This window comes from Cheilinus undulatus, linkage group 13, assembly GCF_018320785.1.
Source record: "Cheilinus undulatus linkage group 13, ASM1832078v1, whole genome shotgun sequence".
Lineage (NCBI taxonomy): Eukaryota > Metazoa > Chordata > Actinopteri > Labriformes > Labridae > Cheilinus > Cheilinus undulatus.
The window spans coordinates 11,196,357-11,214,703 of record NC_054877.1 but is presented as its reverse complement, the minus strand read 5'-3'; the positions used below and the strand labels follow the sequence as shown (position 1 = coordinate 11,214,703).

The 18,347-nt window shown below is 39.5% G+C and overlaps 1 protein-coding gene across 1 annotated transcript in view; it reads left to right on the top strand.

Annotated features, from left to right (window-relative positions):
- LOC121520772 (insulin receptor-like) overlaps nucleotides 1–18,347 on the top strand; it is a 107,194-nt gene that overhangs the window by 75,893 nt on the left and 12,954 nt on the right. The window contains exons 7-12 of the mRNA XM_041804386.1: nucleotides 341–467; nucleotides 827–1,080; nucleotides 8,871–9,038; nucleotides 12,829–13,027; nucleotides 14,959–15,245; nucleotides 17,788–17,927. Of these exons, the coding sequence (XP_041660320.1) occupies nucleotides 341–467; nucleotides 827–1,080; nucleotides 8,871–9,038; nucleotides 12,829–13,027; nucleotides 14,959–15,245; nucleotides 17,788–17,927 (1,175 nt within the window). The remainder of the gene's footprint in view (nucleotides 1–340; nucleotides 468–826; nucleotides 1,081–8,870; nucleotides 9,039–12,828; nucleotides 13,028–14,958; nucleotides 15,246–17,787; nucleotides 17,928–18,347) is intronic.

Here is an 18,347-nt window from a genome sequence, read left to right as displayed (position 1 = left end):
AGAAATTGAACCAATGTCTGTATTTTAAAGTTAGAAAATTAAAGCTGTTAAAGAAGTACTGTGTAGGACAGGCTCTAGATATCCTAAAACCTGGTTTCATGTGGTTGTCCATTACCGGTGTGACGTTAGGTAAAAGGTCAACTCTAACAAATCAACTCCACCACCCTGTTAAAACAAAAACACTGACAGCTGAACAGGATCTGTGGCTTCACTCTGTAAAATAAACAATGCTAATAAAACAACAACATCTCCCTGTGACACATGTTCAGAGATGTACAACATCTCTCCGTCACTTTGATGCTTTCATCATTGACTTTAACTCATTGGTGTCTTTTTGCAGGTGAGACCCGCACGTTGAAGTTCACTCAGATCCGAACGGGGAGTGATAAAATAATGGTGAAGTGGGAATCCTTCTGGCCCCAAGACTTCAGAGACCTGCTGGGCTTCATGGTGCTCTACAAAGAAGCGTAAGTTAATCTTCATCTCCACAGTGACATCAAGCTGGGATCTCTGCCAGAAAAACACAATTTAAGATGTTAAAGTACTTAGACGATATGAAAGGTTGGACAGAAACATAAAGAAAAGGTAGATTTAGTTGACACTGGTGGTAAACGTTCATTCTTCAATGGCTTAAAGAAAACACAGTTAAATCTCAATGAATATGCCTCTTAAAGCCAGTGCTTCTTCAAACTTATCAGACCTTTTTAATATAAGACACTGAGATTGATATGTTTTCCCATTCATCAGTAGAAATTGCACTTTTTTAATAGACCTTTATTTATTTTTTAAAAGAGTTAAACAAACTTTATGTCTTTTTCCACCAAAGACCTTTCCAGAACGTAACTGAGTTCGACGGGCAGGACGCCTGTGGCTCCAACAGCTGGGTGATTGCTGACGTCGACCCTCCTCGTAGACCCACGGATGGGGACAAAGATCAGTTTGAGCCGGGTCATCTCATCCTGCCGCTGAAACCCTGGACGCAGTACGCCATAATGGTGAAAACCCAGCTCTCCGCCTCTGATGAGCACCAAGTCCATGGAGCCAAGAGTGACATCATCTATGTCCGCACCAACGCCACAAGTAAGACTGATGTAGATTTTAGTTTCACTCACTTTTGATATTTTTCCTCTGTTGATGGACCAGCTGAAGAAAGACAGGATATGAGGGGTGGAGAGAGTGGGGTATGGTAATGTGCAATTGAGGTTATCTTGGAGAATAAATGTATTGTGATGGGCAATTAAGCTATAATGCACTAGTGGTATCTTGAGTCTACTTACTTCGTTATCAAGGAAAAACTAGAGAATAATGAGTTTTGAAGTGTGTATTTCTCAACTCAAAACAAACAAATACTAACCTGACACCACATCGACTATATCAAATATCAATTGAAAGGATATATCTCACATTCATCTGGGACAGTTCCCAGAGAAAGCGTTTGGGAAGGGCAGGACTTTTCCAAAACTTTCTTGGAAGGTGACTGGAGGAACATTCTGTCTGTCACATTCATGGCGGGCCAATCAGCGCGGCAAGACAAAGTGACGTTGTACACATGCACTTCTCTTGAGCTGACAGGCCACCCCTGCTGTAGATTAAAAGCGGAGCTTCTCTGTGAATAAAATTGATGCCAAGGCCACTTGGGGGACATGCCTAAACCTCTTCTCTGCAGAAAAGCTTTCGGTGTTTATTTAAAAAGAAACGTGATCCATTTCTGAGCAGCCACCGGATATACCAGCAAATCCCACCTGTACTGATCACAATCCAATGTCGAAGCAGACTGGGAGCAGCGAAAAACTTTTTCCTGTCACGAAAAGCTTTTAGTATTGCTGTCCATCCTTGTTTTAACAAAGACATGTTATCTAGTTCTGATGAAACTGCCACTGTGGCTAAGTCTGAGCTAATCACTCCACTAGCAGCCATTGAATACACACATTCACACAACAACTAACCCTTTCCCCCCCATAACTTGCACAAACTCATGCCAAAGCAGCTCGGTAGAAGAGTGAAAACGTCTTTCCCATCATGGAAAGCTTTTGGTGTTAAATGTATTCATATAGAAACGTGGCTAAAATGTTGCTATACTAGAGCTATATCTGAGCTAATCACAACACTGGAGGCAGCCATTGCAAACGACTTTAAGTACCACTTAACCACACACATAGCTACTGCCTCTGTCTCCACAAATGGTTCTGATTGGCCTGAACAGTGTTTGGTTTGGCACAAATGTTGTGGACTGGAGCTTGTCAAGATGGATTTGCCTGATGACAGAGATGGAGTCTGGCAAATCCATCTGCTCTTCACAGGGTTATACAAATACTAGGTAGCAAAAAAAAAAAAAAATTCATGCTATTGCAGTTCTCCTTCAAAAATATCTTAATATTTCCAAAAACGACACTTTCTTTTTAAAATAAAGGTATTTCTACAAAGGGAAAATAGTTTGATTAAAAGATTAAATTCGGGGCCTTTCTGCAGGTGTTTTTGTAAACCTTCCAAGTACTGCTTAAAGTGTAAGTGAACCCCAGCTCAGAGCTAACCCCGCCCACTTCAAGATTTAAAAAAATGCACAGAAAGTGAGCAGTTTGGTACTGAGAGGAGGGATATGAAAAGGACAGGTGTTTTTTAATATATATATTTAAGGACAGGGTTTTCAATTTACAGGTGAAGCGGAAGTGACAGTGACTCCCCTTGCCAGAAAAGTGGCACAGAGTCCCGCAGCACTGCTGCCTTAGAGCGATCTTTTGAGGTGGAGGATTTTTCCCCTCCAGAGTCCCCTGAGCAGGCTGTAGTGTGGTGGTGGACCGTGGTGGTCCTGAGCACTACCTGTTCGGGCTGTTTGCTCCTGCACTGGTGTTACTAAAGCTGTAGCTCTCGGGGCTGAAGCAGTGCAGGTGCAGGTGAGGATGGGAGTGGTCTCTGAATGGTAAAGTCAGTTAGAGGCAGTAACATTCAACCTTTTTTATAGAGTTTGTGACGTAAAAACCTATCGATAGTAGGTTCCTACATCACATAAGCACCACCTTCTCAGAAAACATTTTTCAAAGCAGATGTGCGTTTGAGCTAATTAAAAGTAAAATGCAGATTTTAATCCGTTTGGTGCAAATCTCAGAAACAACACCAACATTGATGTGTTTTATCTTAATTCAATCAGAAACCTAGGTGTTCAGCTGAAAAAAAAAATGTTAGTGTTCACTACTTCTTTAATATAAACATAATTGCAGCCTTTTATGCAATTATCTAATTGCACAGCCTGACATTGCATTGCGATCAGATAAATTTCCAGCTCTAGATAGAGGTATTTTGCACAGCAGTTTCACTGTGCATTGTCCATTTGTGAAGGCTTCTCTGCTGCCCTTGAGCTCAACTACTTTCAAAGATTCTCCTTATTTATGAGGTCTGAAATAAATACAAACAGATGCTAAATGAAACATTTTGTTTATTAAGACAACATACTATCTCATTCAAAATTGTTGGCAACCTTTTTAGCTCTACTCTTAATTCACAAGATATATGACCTTGAGTTCCTGTTTCTCAAATCTAGCCTTTCTACAAAAAGTCGCTGAAGTTTCTTGTTATTCAAGTATGTGAATGTGTACATTATTAGAGGCTCCAGGTTAGGGATTAGCATCGAGTTACCTTAGTGGAAAGACATTTTTCTCTTCTGTACTAGAGTTGAAATATTTTAAAGGTTGCCTTAAAACTGCATTTCTTTAGGCGTTACTATCACTGACTGGTGGATTTAGTGTTGTTAGCTTCACAGTCTGCCTGCTGCCAAAATGTCCTTGGCAGAAAAGCAGGGAGGAGGATGACAGATGGGACTTTTCACCTGGGGGTCCTCTAACCAACAGGGTGCTGCCTTGTGCAAGGTGTCTGCGTCCGTAGGTCCGTAGCAATCAGAAATCTCTTCCCTCTTAATTGCACTCTGACACCCAGAGTGCGTCATATGCAGTTTTGGCCCCTCGTTGTCATCTCTTCTAGTCTGACTGGCTTCCTTAAACAATTTTTATTTCCTTCCTGATAAACCACATTAAACATGACATCCCTCGCGGACAAAAAAACAGGCCTCCAGCAGAGACGTATCGCTCAGTCAGGCGGCGTGTCGCAAGGGAGGCTTGTTTTCTACCCATCTGGCAACTGCTCAGGGTTCCTTGTCTGTGTCATACAGAGTCCCTCTTGTCAGAAGGGCAAAGCTGTCATTACCGATAATCTGTCGCTTATCAACCTCAGTCTGACAATGCGGTTGGACCAGTGTGTCACCACCTCATGAAACAGGGACAGCATAATCACTCTGTGACAAAGAATCTGCAATTGCTGTGGCTCCTCAGGGTTCAGTCTGACACCCACAAATGCCACTCCCTCCTCATATCTATCCTCTTCATCACACACTCCATTTGAACTCTGAATGTCGACACCTAAATCTTCGCTCATTATATTTCTGACACTTCTCTCTTCACTCCTGCTTCACCTTGGGCCAGGACAAGTGTCTCTTATGTTGCCTCCCACTGAAAATATCTGATTCATCTGTCTACAAAAAGACGACTGATCAGACAACCAGATACGCGTTTATGCCAGTCATTGTTCATACCACATGTAGCTGGTAACCTCATTTTGTTCTTGCATCGGCGGTAGACACACTTCTGTTATGAGCTGGCCTCAGTTGGTGCAAATTAAATATCAACCCTCAAATGTAGGTGCAAAACAGGATACCAAAACCTAATCTGCTCTGATGCGGTGTTTATGCAGCAGCAACTTTCATGTAAATTAAAGTGATTAATTGTCACTGATGTGTCTGTGAAGATTTGTTCCGATACCAGTGATTAAAAAGTTATTGTTGTCTGATAGATGATCTTTACTTCTTAAACTCTTTGTTTTTTTAATGAGCTTTGGTTTGACATGTTTCGTAAGTGGTCAAGAATATCAATACTTTGATGCTTTTTCAGCAAAACTAAACGATGAAGTATCCATTAATTTTGCATTCAGAAGCACCAAAAGGATCACAGTCAAGAAGAAAAAAACATATATGCATATTTCAAGCCAAAGATGCAATGAGCTGATAGCTTGCAGTGATGAGTGCGTGCCTGTGTCCTGTTGGTAAAGCAGAGCGATAACAAAGAGAGAGACGATGTTATTCCCCGATTGTTTCACAGCAGTTGTGTGCTTAAGAAGATCGAAAGAAACACACCAAAACCTCTGCACAGACATGAAGGAAGATTCAGGATTTGTGTTTACTGATGCCTCTATCAAGGCCAGTAAATTTATATTCTTGCGTGTTTTTAGCGTCTTTTAAAGATGCATGTGCTAGCTTAAGTGTCCGTTACAGACAGAAAGCAGAGAGGAGAGACAGCCTCACAGTCCTGCACAAACACAAACACCTTTTAAAATTACCTAACTATGAAAAAATGATAAAATACAGAGAGAAAAATCTCTGCTTTCACTTCATCCACTTTATAAATGATAATTCAGAGGAAATATTTTCAGGAAAACCTGATATATTCTGTCTTTAATACTATAAACAGCACTGTAAACATTTTTGTGTTTTTATTGTTGAGTGAACCTTTCTTATGTGCCGGTGTGAAATTAAAAAAAAAAAAAAAAAAAGCTGATATGGTGACATCTCTAGTATTTAATTGTTCTCTTGAAATGTGCCCTGAAAACATCTTCCAAACTGCACATCAATGATCTTTTCTCAAGAAAGTTTAGACCAAAGATTGACAACGAAAGAAGACTATTTTTGCCTTAAAGGGGCAGTTGTAGCTGTGTGAACTGAGCTTTTGCAGCTCTGATCAGGCCTGCTGAAAGTGTCTGTCAAGTCACCTAAAGCTGGTTGTAGAATATGAAATGTGTCATGCACAGCAGCCAATAAGCGCCTTGGTAGTGAGTGATTGCTCTGCTCAACAGAGGTGACATCAACCCCTCTCAAAGACTAAACTAGTTCAGTAATAACTGGGAGAAATGGGAAAAATATAGATATCCCTAGCTTTATGTTTATGGAAGAAATTGCTATAAGCCCCTGGTATTCTGTTGAACTACACATGTATGGCTCCAAACTCTGATCATCTAGTTTTTTAAATCCCATGTTTTTGGCAAAAACAGAGTTGCAACTGAAGCAAGCAGCTCTCTATCACTGCCGTCATTCATATCACACTTTACAAGCTATATGAAGCTACGAGACAGGCATGAAAAGAGGAAGAGGAAACAGATACATTGTCTCCTCCAGTTGCAGCGGTGTTAACTGAAAGCTTGCTGTATATTTTTAGAGCAGCACATCTGAAGAAGTTAAACGTTTCAGCTTGTCTTTTTGTGAATCTTTGGTTTGAATTGAGCTCAAGACTCCCATTCTGCAGAATTGTCTTTAATATCTGGCCATGAAAACAAATCAGTGTTTGTCCAATTGGTGACTAACCATGCAAAGCAGATGGATTCGCCCATTTCTGTGTTTCTCACTGGCGAATCCATCTTGCAGAGCTCCCATCTGAAAAGACTGGGCCCTTTAAGAAAGTGACAGGATCAATCAGGAGTAAGAGGCAGTACTTCCGGGCATGGCAGATGCTGCTATAGCATCAGTTTTATTAGAACTTGACTGCATTTCTTTGTTAAAAGAAGAACAGAGAACAGCATTGAGTTGTTTTCTTTGCAGAAACAATGTTTTCACCCTTCTCTGACCACATTCGGCAAGAGTCTAATCATCAGGTGTTTTGTTGCTCTGACTGGCCCGCAAAGATGTGACCGAATGTTCATCCAATCATCCTCCGAGTTTCTTTTTTCAAGGGCTCGGCCCTTTCCTTAACACAGGATGGAAAGTTTTCCAGGCATGTCAGGTTAATAGGTGACTTCTTCTGCCAAATAATGAACCTCTTCTCTAAATCAGCTGTTAGACTGTAGGTATCATTGAAATGTTGCAACACAACAGCTAAACATCAGCCAACAGATGGTTGATATTTGGTAACAGAGCAGTTATTGTACAGTAAATCACTGAATACCTTACCCTCACATAGAGCAGATAACTGTGACCTTCCAAAGCTCACACACTGACTCATCTTTAATATGCCTCTTGCATTAGAGCTGCTAATCTGTTTTCAGTAAGCAGGATTGAATTAAGAATAGAAAATTGTGCATTACCTTTCGTTTTGTTGTGTAGATTCAAAATTTGCATAGCTCTACAATCACGTCTTACATGATTAGTGCTGAATTAAGCAATATTGCTGATGACAGACCTCCTACCTGCATTTCATACTTTGTCCCTTTTTCACTATTTGTAGTTTGCTTTATCGAAGGAATATTATCATGAGTTTACCATAAAACAAAAAAAAAAAAATGGAAAAAAATGCAGAATGCATCAATGCATCACAAGCATGATAACATACACATCTTGACAAGTTCTGGTCACTTTCTTCCAAAATATACTTGTCAAAATGGTCTAATTGCTTCTTATCCAAGTCCTGCTTTTAGTTGAACCTTTTAATCATCAATCTACATTCAACTGTTGCAGTCATTTCCTCTTATTGTGTTTTCATCGTCTGGCTTTTTGGCTCTATCCTACACTGTAGAGTTAATAAAGCACCTTAGGAATACTCTAAATGAATGTCTACTTGGACTAGAATGAACCATTTTAGCCCCAATGAGATGTAGTTGTAGGGATTTAAAACACTGTCTCCTGAATTTGTATTTGAAACGTCTGAGCTGTCTTTAAGTCGCTGCCATTGAAAACACTCCATTTTCTGATATGGCTATTTCTCAATGAAAACACTGCAGCAGCATATATATTGAGTAATTTCATTTGTCAGGAGCAGAATCTGTTTATCTTTAACTGAGCTCTGCTGGAGCATCAGTTAGCAGGGATTTTTGATAACGCTGTCAGGAGGAACAGTATTTACAGTCACTCCTTTGACCATGAGTCACAGCCACAGCCTGCTTCCTTAAATCAAAGACAGACAACTTTATGAATCTGAATCTGTAAATCGACTTGATTTGTACTGTCTGCCCTCCTACAGTCAGCGCCCCCACCCACTGATGGCGTCACTTTAAATAAAAAGAAGAAACTTGAACTCAGAGAGAAGTCCCATTTATTTATATGCAGAAGTACACTTCACTGAAACCAAAATACAATGGAAATTACAAAAATGCACAAGTAGGTCAAAATTATATATGACTGATGTACCAAGTACAAAGAGATAGATCCTTTATTGATTCTACCGGGCATTAAAATGTCAAAGCAGCTGTTTAAATTCCCATCTTACACTGAACAGAACATGAAGAAACATACTAAAATAAATGCCCTTGGGGCGCAGGGGGGCCAGGGGTTTGAGGTGCACCCTGTGTACCCGGTCTACCTGATTCAAGTCCGGCCTGTGGCGCTTTCCCACGTGTCTCTCCCCATCTCTCTAATCCATGTTCTGATTCTGTCCACTGTCCTCCTCTGTCAATAATTGCCTGAAAAGCCCAAAAATAAATCTTAAAATAATAACAATAATAATAAAGCCCTTAAAACACAATATAGTCCAATCAGGCATTAAAAGGCATATAATAAATATAAATAAGTGGCATGTAAAATCAACAGTCTAGTTACAACTATATTAATTTCATAAATATGCATCAAACTGGGTAAATTAAAGCATAGGCATCTGGCTTTTTTTGTACATGAGTGCATTTTTTTATTCTTTCCTGTAAGAATAGTAAAATAGAGAGGCTTTCTGTGGATTTTGATTTAGGGTAGGATGCCTTAACTGCGTTTGTGTGAAGTATCCTACCTCCCTCATGTTTATTCACCAAACTGGTTCTCTTTTGTAACTGTACCATTAAGGAACACAGATTTCTACATATTCTGATGAACCTTTTCATATTCCTCAACATTTTATCACTTGTCAATCTCTCCCTAGAACCCTCAGTCCCGCTCGACCCCATCTCCTCGTCCAACTCTTCCTCTCAGATCATCCTGAAGTGGAAGCCTCCCAACGACCCCAACGGGAACATCACTCACTACCTCGTGTTCTGCCAGCGCCAGCCTGAAGCCAGCGAGCTCTACAAGTTTGACTACTGCCAGAAAGGTGAGCCGCATTGTTTGTGGTTGTTCTCTTGTGCTTTAGTGTCGGTGGTTTTATGTGTCTGAGGGTTTCTGACAGGTGGAGAGATGACATCTTTTGTACTTGTTTTATTAGCTGAAGAGCTTTTCTCACTGACGGACTCTTAAAGCATGTCAGGCTGCTGCAGTCAGCTTCCAGCAAACTTTTTAAAGTGTTATTTGGAAGTGATTGTTTTTGTAGTACTTTTGAATTTGTATATTCACCGTCACATATATGGACATGCAGCCAAACGTTTAATTTCAGGTTTTGTTGTGAAAACACAGAGGGATTTGTTATATATTTATATATTTATTTTCAGTCAGTCATAAGTATTGTTGCTTCTAATTAGAGATTAACCATTACAATGCATACAAGACTTCTATCAATGCATAATTTGCAGTTCTTGTCTCTGGCAAGGCTTTTAAGAAATGAAACACATTAAACAACAAAATAAAAAAGACTTGACAGTTAGAGCGGGCATCGATGGGAAACCACAAAGAGGCATAAAAACAAGGCAGACATAGACAGGAAACCACATACATGCAGTAAGTGAAATAACAACTAAGAAAAAAACAAGTAAAAAGAGGACTGAAACATGACGAGCAATATAAAACGTACATTTGCACAGATTTGCCTTTGTTTAAGCCATTGTTTTACCTTGTTATTAAACCCTTTGGAGTCAGTTAGCGTATTATTTATTATATATAACAAAACTGTGGGCTTTTAACTGAAAAGAGGACAATGTTGTCTTAAACCTTGCTGGTTTACAGTCTTCACTAACTGCTCCTCTTGGAGCGGCTCCTTTGCTGGAAAATTTCTGGAATAATTTGGCTGAGCAGTTTTGGGAAAAGACCATTCACACACTTCAAAGTCAGTTTGATAAATGAGAAGTTAATGATGTTTTACAGCTCAATAAATTATACCATTGATTAATTTTCTGATCCAGGGATTTTGATCCAGTGTTTTAGGGTTTATTTGTATAAAGATAGCATAGGTTTCATTGCGGATTGAGAAGGGGTGGGTAAAAATGTCGATTAATCGATGCATCGCACTATTTCCCCCTCCAATTCAATATCGATTCAGCAAATCCTCTGAATCGATTCACCTCCTGGCCAGTGGGGGTGGCTGTGCATGTGATTCATGTTGTATGGACAGAGGCCGCACTCGACCAAACAATAACCAACTATAATCATGTTATGTGAGGTTTATCACAGTTTCCAAGAGGAAAGAAATATTATGTAAGTTTACATGCACTTTACTTTTTCAGTGTTTTTACAGAACTGTCATGCTTTTTACTTTTGTGCTTCATATGCACAAATAACTTTTAATTGTGCAAATTTTTATTTTCAGATGTTTTATTGCTCAAAAATGTGAAGTGACCTACCACATATGTTCACATGGGCATGAAAATAATTATTAGAAAAATGTCAGCAGGTTATTTGTGTATTTCTACTTCTTACTGAGTTGACATCGAAGCATTTAAATCAATATCGAATCGAATCGAATCAATATCGAATCGAATCGCAACCTAAAGAATCGGAATCGAATCGAATCGTGAGGTTCTTAACAATATCCAGCCCTAGGATTGAGTGATTTGACCCCAGGCAGTTACACAGTTATGAAAAGTCTGATAAAATCATTTTGTGCATGTATAGCCAGGCAGCTTTTGCTGGTAAACGAGATCTTGTAAGATGAAAGCAGTACAAGTTAATCTTGATGATCTTAGACATGTTTCTGATACCTGCCTCGGATACTAATTTTGAGTCCAGGCCAACATCTAGATCCTTCATTCATTTACATTCGGTTTTTGATCAATATATATATATATTTTTTTTTTTTGTAATAAAGCTAAGAACATAGAAACTTGTTTTTTTGTACAGTTCAAAATTAAGGAGTTGTTTTTCTGCCACTGTAATACACTAATAATTACCCTTTCAGCAACTCTGCAGCCTGTTATGGGGACAAACGGCTTATTTATGCACTACGTCAGAAATGCATACAGATACAGATGGATGTTTCTGTCCGAACCTTGCGTTCATTTCATCTGTTGTTCCTCCTCGTTTCCACATATATATGGTTACAGACTGGCCTGCCCACAGAATTGGCTGGACCCTTGAAAATCCCAATGTGAATGGGCCCTTCCCAGTTGGGATTTATTGATGATACTGATGCATGTGTGTTGGATCTGTGGCAATGGAGCTACTGACTTGGGTAACAGTTACTAAATTTTGGAGCTGAAATTGTGCCAAGCCATAATTGGGTCAGTGTTAATTTCTTTAACTAAAACTATGACTAAAATGTTTGTTGACTACCTTTTTTCCATCAGAAAGACTAAACTAAGACTTGCCAAAAAAGATCTTTGACAAAATCCATGATATTTCTCTACTGTGGGTAAATCTATCAAAAAACAATGCATCTGCAGAGTGCAGAGAACACACTATCATCACTTTGTATCAGATTTAGGCAAAAGAATTGATTTCCGATGTTCAAATTGTTTATTTGTGCCACTTTTAACCCTATTTTTTATCACCTTTTCCTCCACATTTGTTTCCACATTACTCCCATTTTGGTCACTTTTAACCAATTTTTGCTGTTTCAACTCCTTGTTACTGCCTTAGTTGTCCATTTTTACTCCTTATTGTTGCTTTAAACCCTTTTTTGCCACTTATCCATTTTGTGCATTTTTAATTGCTTTTCGCCCATTTCCCACCCAACTTTGCAATTTTTTCTCCATCTCTTATCCCGTTTTCACCACATTTATCCTATTTTTTGCCACTTTAACCAATTTTTGCCGTTGTTTTGCAATTATTTTGTAATTATTTTTCCTTTATAGTTATTTTAGTTTTGTCCTTTTTTGCAAATGGTGGCTCTTTAACCTTTATTGAGTAGTGTAGTCCTTTGAGGTTGAGATCTCTTTTCTGAGGGAGACCTGGCTAAGGCAGCACACCAGTTTCTCTGCTAACTTTTCAAGAACATTCGAGAAGGCCTAGGACCGGCCTGCAGTTACAGAATTTGTCGGGTTCACTAGATTGAAAGACTGAGCTTATAACTGGGGTTACAGATTTACAGGAAGTTCATTAAAACAATAAAATCACAAAACTTGAGACATGACAATAGCAATATTACAGCGCAGTCTGTGCTTTGCCTCAACTGAGTGAAGGTTAAGACAGGTAAAGCATTAAAAAAAATGTATAAATCCATTTGTGAGAGGATTTATTTCTGAGTGCATTTAACCCCAGTGAGCCATTAGTGCTTTGAACCGTGCTCCAACAGGCAGAGAGCTACTTTTTAGCTGGTGAGAGAAAAAGGTCTTGTGCAGTAAAGGTGAATCCTTTGTTCAGGGAGTATAATGTAGCTTTAGCTAAGTGAATTCTGGTGATGAGACAGTCGCGATCGTCCTCCCGCCTCGACTCAGGTTCAGACAGAGTTCAGACCTTTATCTCAGATAAATTATTCCTGTCACATCCCGACCTGCGTTGATTCCCTGCCATCGGTGCCCTACCATATTAACATACAACTGACCCAAACTTTTCTCTTTAAAACTCCCACACACCCAGGAAGATGGGAGTCTGCAGGGAGGTCATGTCACTGGTAATTTATCTCCAACAGAAAGGGCGAGGGCCTGGAGGTGACAAAGACAGACGTGGCCCGCAGGCGCAAATGTGGGAGGATGTCTACGTGAATATTTTTGTCTCGTGTCTGCGATGGTCGCACCTGTTACCCCTTTCCCTCTGATTAAATGTATTTTTGTTTTCTTTATTTGCTGATTCGTCAGGGATGAAGCTGCCGTCTCGGGTGCCCACGCAGGTCGACAGTGACGAGGAGCAGAAGTGGAACCAGACGGAGGAGCAGGGCCAGGGGACACTGTGCTGTGCCTGCCCCAAAACCGACAAGGAGCTCAAGAAGGAGAAAGAAGACTCAGAGTACCGCAAAACCTTTGAGAATTATCTTCACAACGAAGTCTTTGAGATCAAGTAAGACAAAAAAAACACAAAGATGTCTTTAAGAAAAAAAGCAGTGTTTTAACACCTTTATGCTTCATAAACGATGTCGTCAGGAGAATAATATCTGAAGGCTTCAAACAAGTCTGGCAAGATAATAAAGGCCTTTTATAGTTTCAGTGTTGTCAAACTGAATCAAGTTCAACATTGCTCTCAGTTCAGCTTTAAGCAGAGCAGATGAAGCTGCTTAAAGAATTCAAGATTTAAAGAGTCAAGTCTTAATTTTCACTGTGCTAAACAACAAAACAAACAAAGCATCTCACAGGCCAGCCTGGTGCAGAAAAAGATAAATGTGGTATGAGGACGATGATGACAATAAGACAACATTATAATTAATTAGAATAAAAAACATCATGAGGGATAAGAGCATAGGGAAAAATCATTTAATTTCTTTATCGCTGCCAGCCATATGGGAGCAATTGAAATATTTTAGTTAGATATTTCTGTCATGTTGTCTGTCACGGGGTTTGATGCTAATGTGCCAGTGGTAAGTTGGACAAACTCAAGTAGGAAAATTCCTCTTCATGCATTTTATTTGCTGATAATGGCAGGCAGGTGGATTTCTGAAAAATGGATGAAACAAAGCCATTCCTGATTAAATTGTGTCAATCTCAGTTGTTTTAGAGTTGTTTTTGGCCTGATGTGGACCCCGGCCCCCGGTTGATTTTCCCTGGGATATGCCATAATTTTTGTTGACCAGCGATCATACAGAGTGAAATGTTGAAAACATGCAAACATTAAATCAGGACTATTCACAGTTAACTTTTCCCCACGAAATCTGTCTGACATAAAAGCATTTCTGAGTCTGATTTTGCATCTCAATAAAGACAGAAAATCTGTTAATAATAAATCTCTCAGTTTTTTTACCAGGTCTGTATCTGATGGACTGTAGTCTTCTGCTGAAGTCTGCTTGTATTTTTATGCACCATGTGATGTTCTGTGTTTGGATCATATTAAAATTTTATATTAAAGTTGTTTAAGGACTAAAAGAAAGTTAAAGTGAAATTCAAAGCAAAAAAAAAAAAAAAAAAATTAAACCCATCACTTCTGAGCTGCACAGATAGACAGAAAAACATGAAATGTCATTGTTGCTTTTCTGTGTGGCAGTTAACTAAATCCAGAATGCACACCTGTAAGCGGGTGATTTACAGAAATATGTAGTTCAAACCACATGCCTTTGTATTACAGCAGCAGTAAAAAGTGTTTCTAGTTGATCCTTACAGCCCAGTGAAAGCCCAATGAAACCCTCGCTGTCAGAGAAGGAGGAGACATGATTTCATTTATGGATAACACATTTCCAGACCTCTCCTTTTGGGGGCTTTCATAGTTTTGCACTTACTAATGTCTGGACACCAAAAGTGTCATAAATTCTGTGTAACAAGTAAAACAAGAGCTACAGGGAGACACTGGAAGCTTGGTGCATGTCTCATCTTTACAATCAGGGACAGTCATGCATAAATGAATGAATGTTGAGTCCATTTCACAAGTCTACTCTTTCATATTTTTGTTAAACTTTAAGAAAGGCTGCCTCTGAAATCGTCCTTGGTTTCTTATTTGATCATATTTATTCCCTGAGAGCATGAAGCTTTCCCTGTTAATTAGCAGTTTTGTTACATGTACTAGTTTGGCACTGGTAACAGGGTTTTTTCTGATATTTACTGCTGTGATCACACATGGACTTACCACAGATTTATGGAGATTTTACTTAGAGGCTGGAAACAGTCCAGGTAAAGTTAGGGTGTGGTTGTTTGTGTTCACATGCAGCTCACCCCAAAACTTTTAGGAAGTTTTCAGGAGTGAAAGGAGCTATTTTATTGACTTGTGACAAAACTGTTGAATCCATCTTTTGGGGCATCATTTTCTTCTATTATTAGAAATACATTAACTGCCTTTCTCTGTTTTAGGCGTTCAAGACGGCGGCGCTCCGTGATGGGCATCGCCAACCAAACCTACCCCTTCCTCACCACTGCCCCCAGCCCGACCCAGAGCACTGGCAGCCCGGATGATGAGGATGAGGAAACCTTTGAGAGCACAAAGACCGTTGTCACTGTTCACGCAAAGGAATCGACAGTCATCTCAAACCTGCGCCACTTCACCAGCTACCAGATTGAGATTCACGCTTGCAACCACCCAACTGACCCCGCTCGGTGCAGCATGGCAGCGTATGTCAGCGCTCGCACAATGCCTGAAGGTGAGAGTCTCTGATATGGCTTCATTTACCAGTGCCACTAACACGATTGTTGGTCTGTATAATAAATATTGCTGTTAAAATTATCTCAATTATTTCAGTGATCAGAAGGTACCAAAGCTTTGTAAATCTTCAGCCATTTCTTAAACAGACACTTTCACTAGTGAAAGAAAAACAGCCCTGAGAACACTGCACAAATAGTCAGTGCAGGCATTGTTTCATTAACGACACTCTGCCAACATATTTTTGCAGTTCAGACAGTCTGCAGGAGTTTGCCTGCGATTATTGGTAACTTTACAAAGAAATTACACGGTAGTGAGTGCCCAGGAATTCTATTTTTGTTCCCCTGGAATCAAAACAAGTGTAGATGTCAACTGATTTTGATTAAAGGCAAAGTTTGACTATCTGGTATTGTGACAACCCTCATACTAGATCACAGCATGATGAGAATGGTCCAAGCTGACTCAGCCTGAAGATTATGCTGAGTTGAAACTGTTATCACTAAAAGTTTATGATTTCTCATCCACTTAGCTAGGTGTTTGTTTTTTGAAAGATTCTCATCTGTTTGTTTGGCAGCACACAAGTAGAATACTTGCAATACCTAAAGTTCTTCAGCATCGTTTACCAAGGTGGTTCTACTATAAACAACTAGTGTATCCGCTAAAGGTGAATTTGAACTTGCTTGTCACAAGTCCATAGTAGTTAAATAAAGCCTGAATTTTGGCTTGAAACTGCAGAAATCACAAACAAAATATTAACTACTAGGGAGTCTGACACTCGTTATGCAGGAAAATGCCTGTGAATTTACAGTGCCCCCATGGGAAGCACAGCAAATGTTTGCGTGGTCGAATTCAGGACAAATCGGTCGAAAAAAAGAGGCTTTTAAGTCCTTTATGCACAGACTCTTGTCTTGTTAGATAATCTGAATACTTTAAGCCTTGATTATATTATTATACCTTATCAAATAAGAGTGTTTGATAAAATAGAGTGGCTGATAAAATGTTTAAAAATCCACCAGCCAGACGAAAAAGTTAAATTCCAGCCCTGTTTCAAAGTCCCTTAAACCACTGATTCTCAACTGGTCTGTCCTCCGGACCCACAGTCATCTGCTTAATGAAAGCTTTGGACCCAGAGTCTGACAATTTTTTTTAAACAAATTCAGTGAAGAATGTAGTTTTGAGGAGGAGAAATCATGTTTAAAAAATGAATCTTTATAGAAGCAAGGAGGACATGCACACTTACACTTTGTTTCACTTTGTTTCCTGTGATAACTTGTAAATGTTGGTTATTTTGTAGAGATTTTCTATTTTATCAGACAGTCAGGGCTGCAAATCAACATTCACCAACTGCATATGTAGACATTTTGTGTGCTTGGTCCCAAAAAATTGGCAAAACCTAAAATAATTTGTCTCTTAATTTTGCATGTCACAAAAAAGTGGAAAAAAATTTTGATCCCTGTGTTTTTTGCACTTTAACCTGCCACCTCACAAAGTCAGTTTCATACCCAGAGGGCTAGGGCTGAATGATTTTTATTTTTAAAAGATATTGAATATTAGAATATCATATTTAATCAGAAAGTTTTAGTGCCAAGTTCACATACAAGTAATTTTACTTGGTGTTTGGTGCAAACAGATAACAGAAGAAGAAGAAAAAAAAATTAAGAGGCTAGAACTTAACTAGCTTATTCTGGAAAAATATATTAGTAAAATAAAGTGTGAACTACAATATAAACACCACAAAAGTATGTACAAAGGTAAAAATAAAGGATAAACTATACAGATGTGCAGATTAGCTGGTGTACAGGTTATAGTTTACTACATGCTTGTAACACACACTGTATGCAGTTGAAGACAGAAGAGATGAAGTCCGTGTGCATTAATGTAGCACACAGAGTCTGGTATAAAGATGCATTATTCTGTCTGCTTGTTCTGGGGTTCGTTGAGAGTCTGTGAGGAGAGGGCCGGAGTACTGTTTATTAGACTGACAGCAGCGAGGAAGAAACTACTCTTGTGGTGGGAGGTTTTGGTCCTGATGGACTTCAGCCTCCTGCCAGAGGGGAGGGCCTCAAAAAGTCCATGTCCTTGGGGGCGCATCGATGGTCGAGGAGTTTAGGGCAAGCACCATGTACACGGGCGGCCGCTGTTCAAATCCGTCTTGTGGCCCTTTGCCGCATGTCTCTCTCCACTCTCATCCCTGTTTCCGAGTCTATCCACTGTCCTCCTCTATCCAATAAAGGCAAGAAAAGGATAATTGAGAGTAAGATAATTGTTCCAAATCTTTGACACTTTTCACCCTATAGAGACATTGCACCTCCTGCTATCTGAAAATTGCAATTGCAATAAATTTTGACTTAGTGCTTCCTGAAGAGGGTCAGAAAGCACAGACAGAAGACGTAGAACAAATGAACCTGAGATATTTCAATCACAAGGCATGAGGTAAAAACAATAAGACCAGTGAGATGCTCACCATTTTGCCTTCTGTTTAATCCAACAAACTGGTTTTGATGGGGCTATTACTAATGGAATAATATGACTGATTCCTGCAGACAAAGCTGACGACATCACTGGTCCAATCAGCTTCGAGGTGACAGAAAACACAGTGCTCATCACATGGCAGGAACCGGCAGCTCCCAACGGTATGATCATCCTGTATGAGGTCAACTACAGGAGACTGGGAGACTCAGAGGTGAGGAAATGCAGACACACACTCACATCTGTTAATCCTGTTTCGCCTCAGTGTTTATTTTGATGTGATGGTTGAGTCACTGAGTGCATGAGTTCATTGTAACACATAAACATGCCTAACCAAAAAGCACTTTTAATATTTCTCCTCTTCATTAACGCAGCAGCTTCAACAGAGAATGGAGGCAGTTTAACCAGTCAGGCTGCACATATGAATAAGAGGCAGTGCTCATTACTGGAAACGTGTTTGAAAATTAAAGTGTACGGTCTTACTAATGTGATAGCTTTATATCTAGAGGTCAGTTAAGCATTGCATCAGGTTCATTTGCTTTGGGAACAGATAAACAATCTGACTGCAATAGAGTATAATTTTCTATGTAAAACAATTAAAAACTTCCTAAACTGACAGCACGGTGCAGTTTTA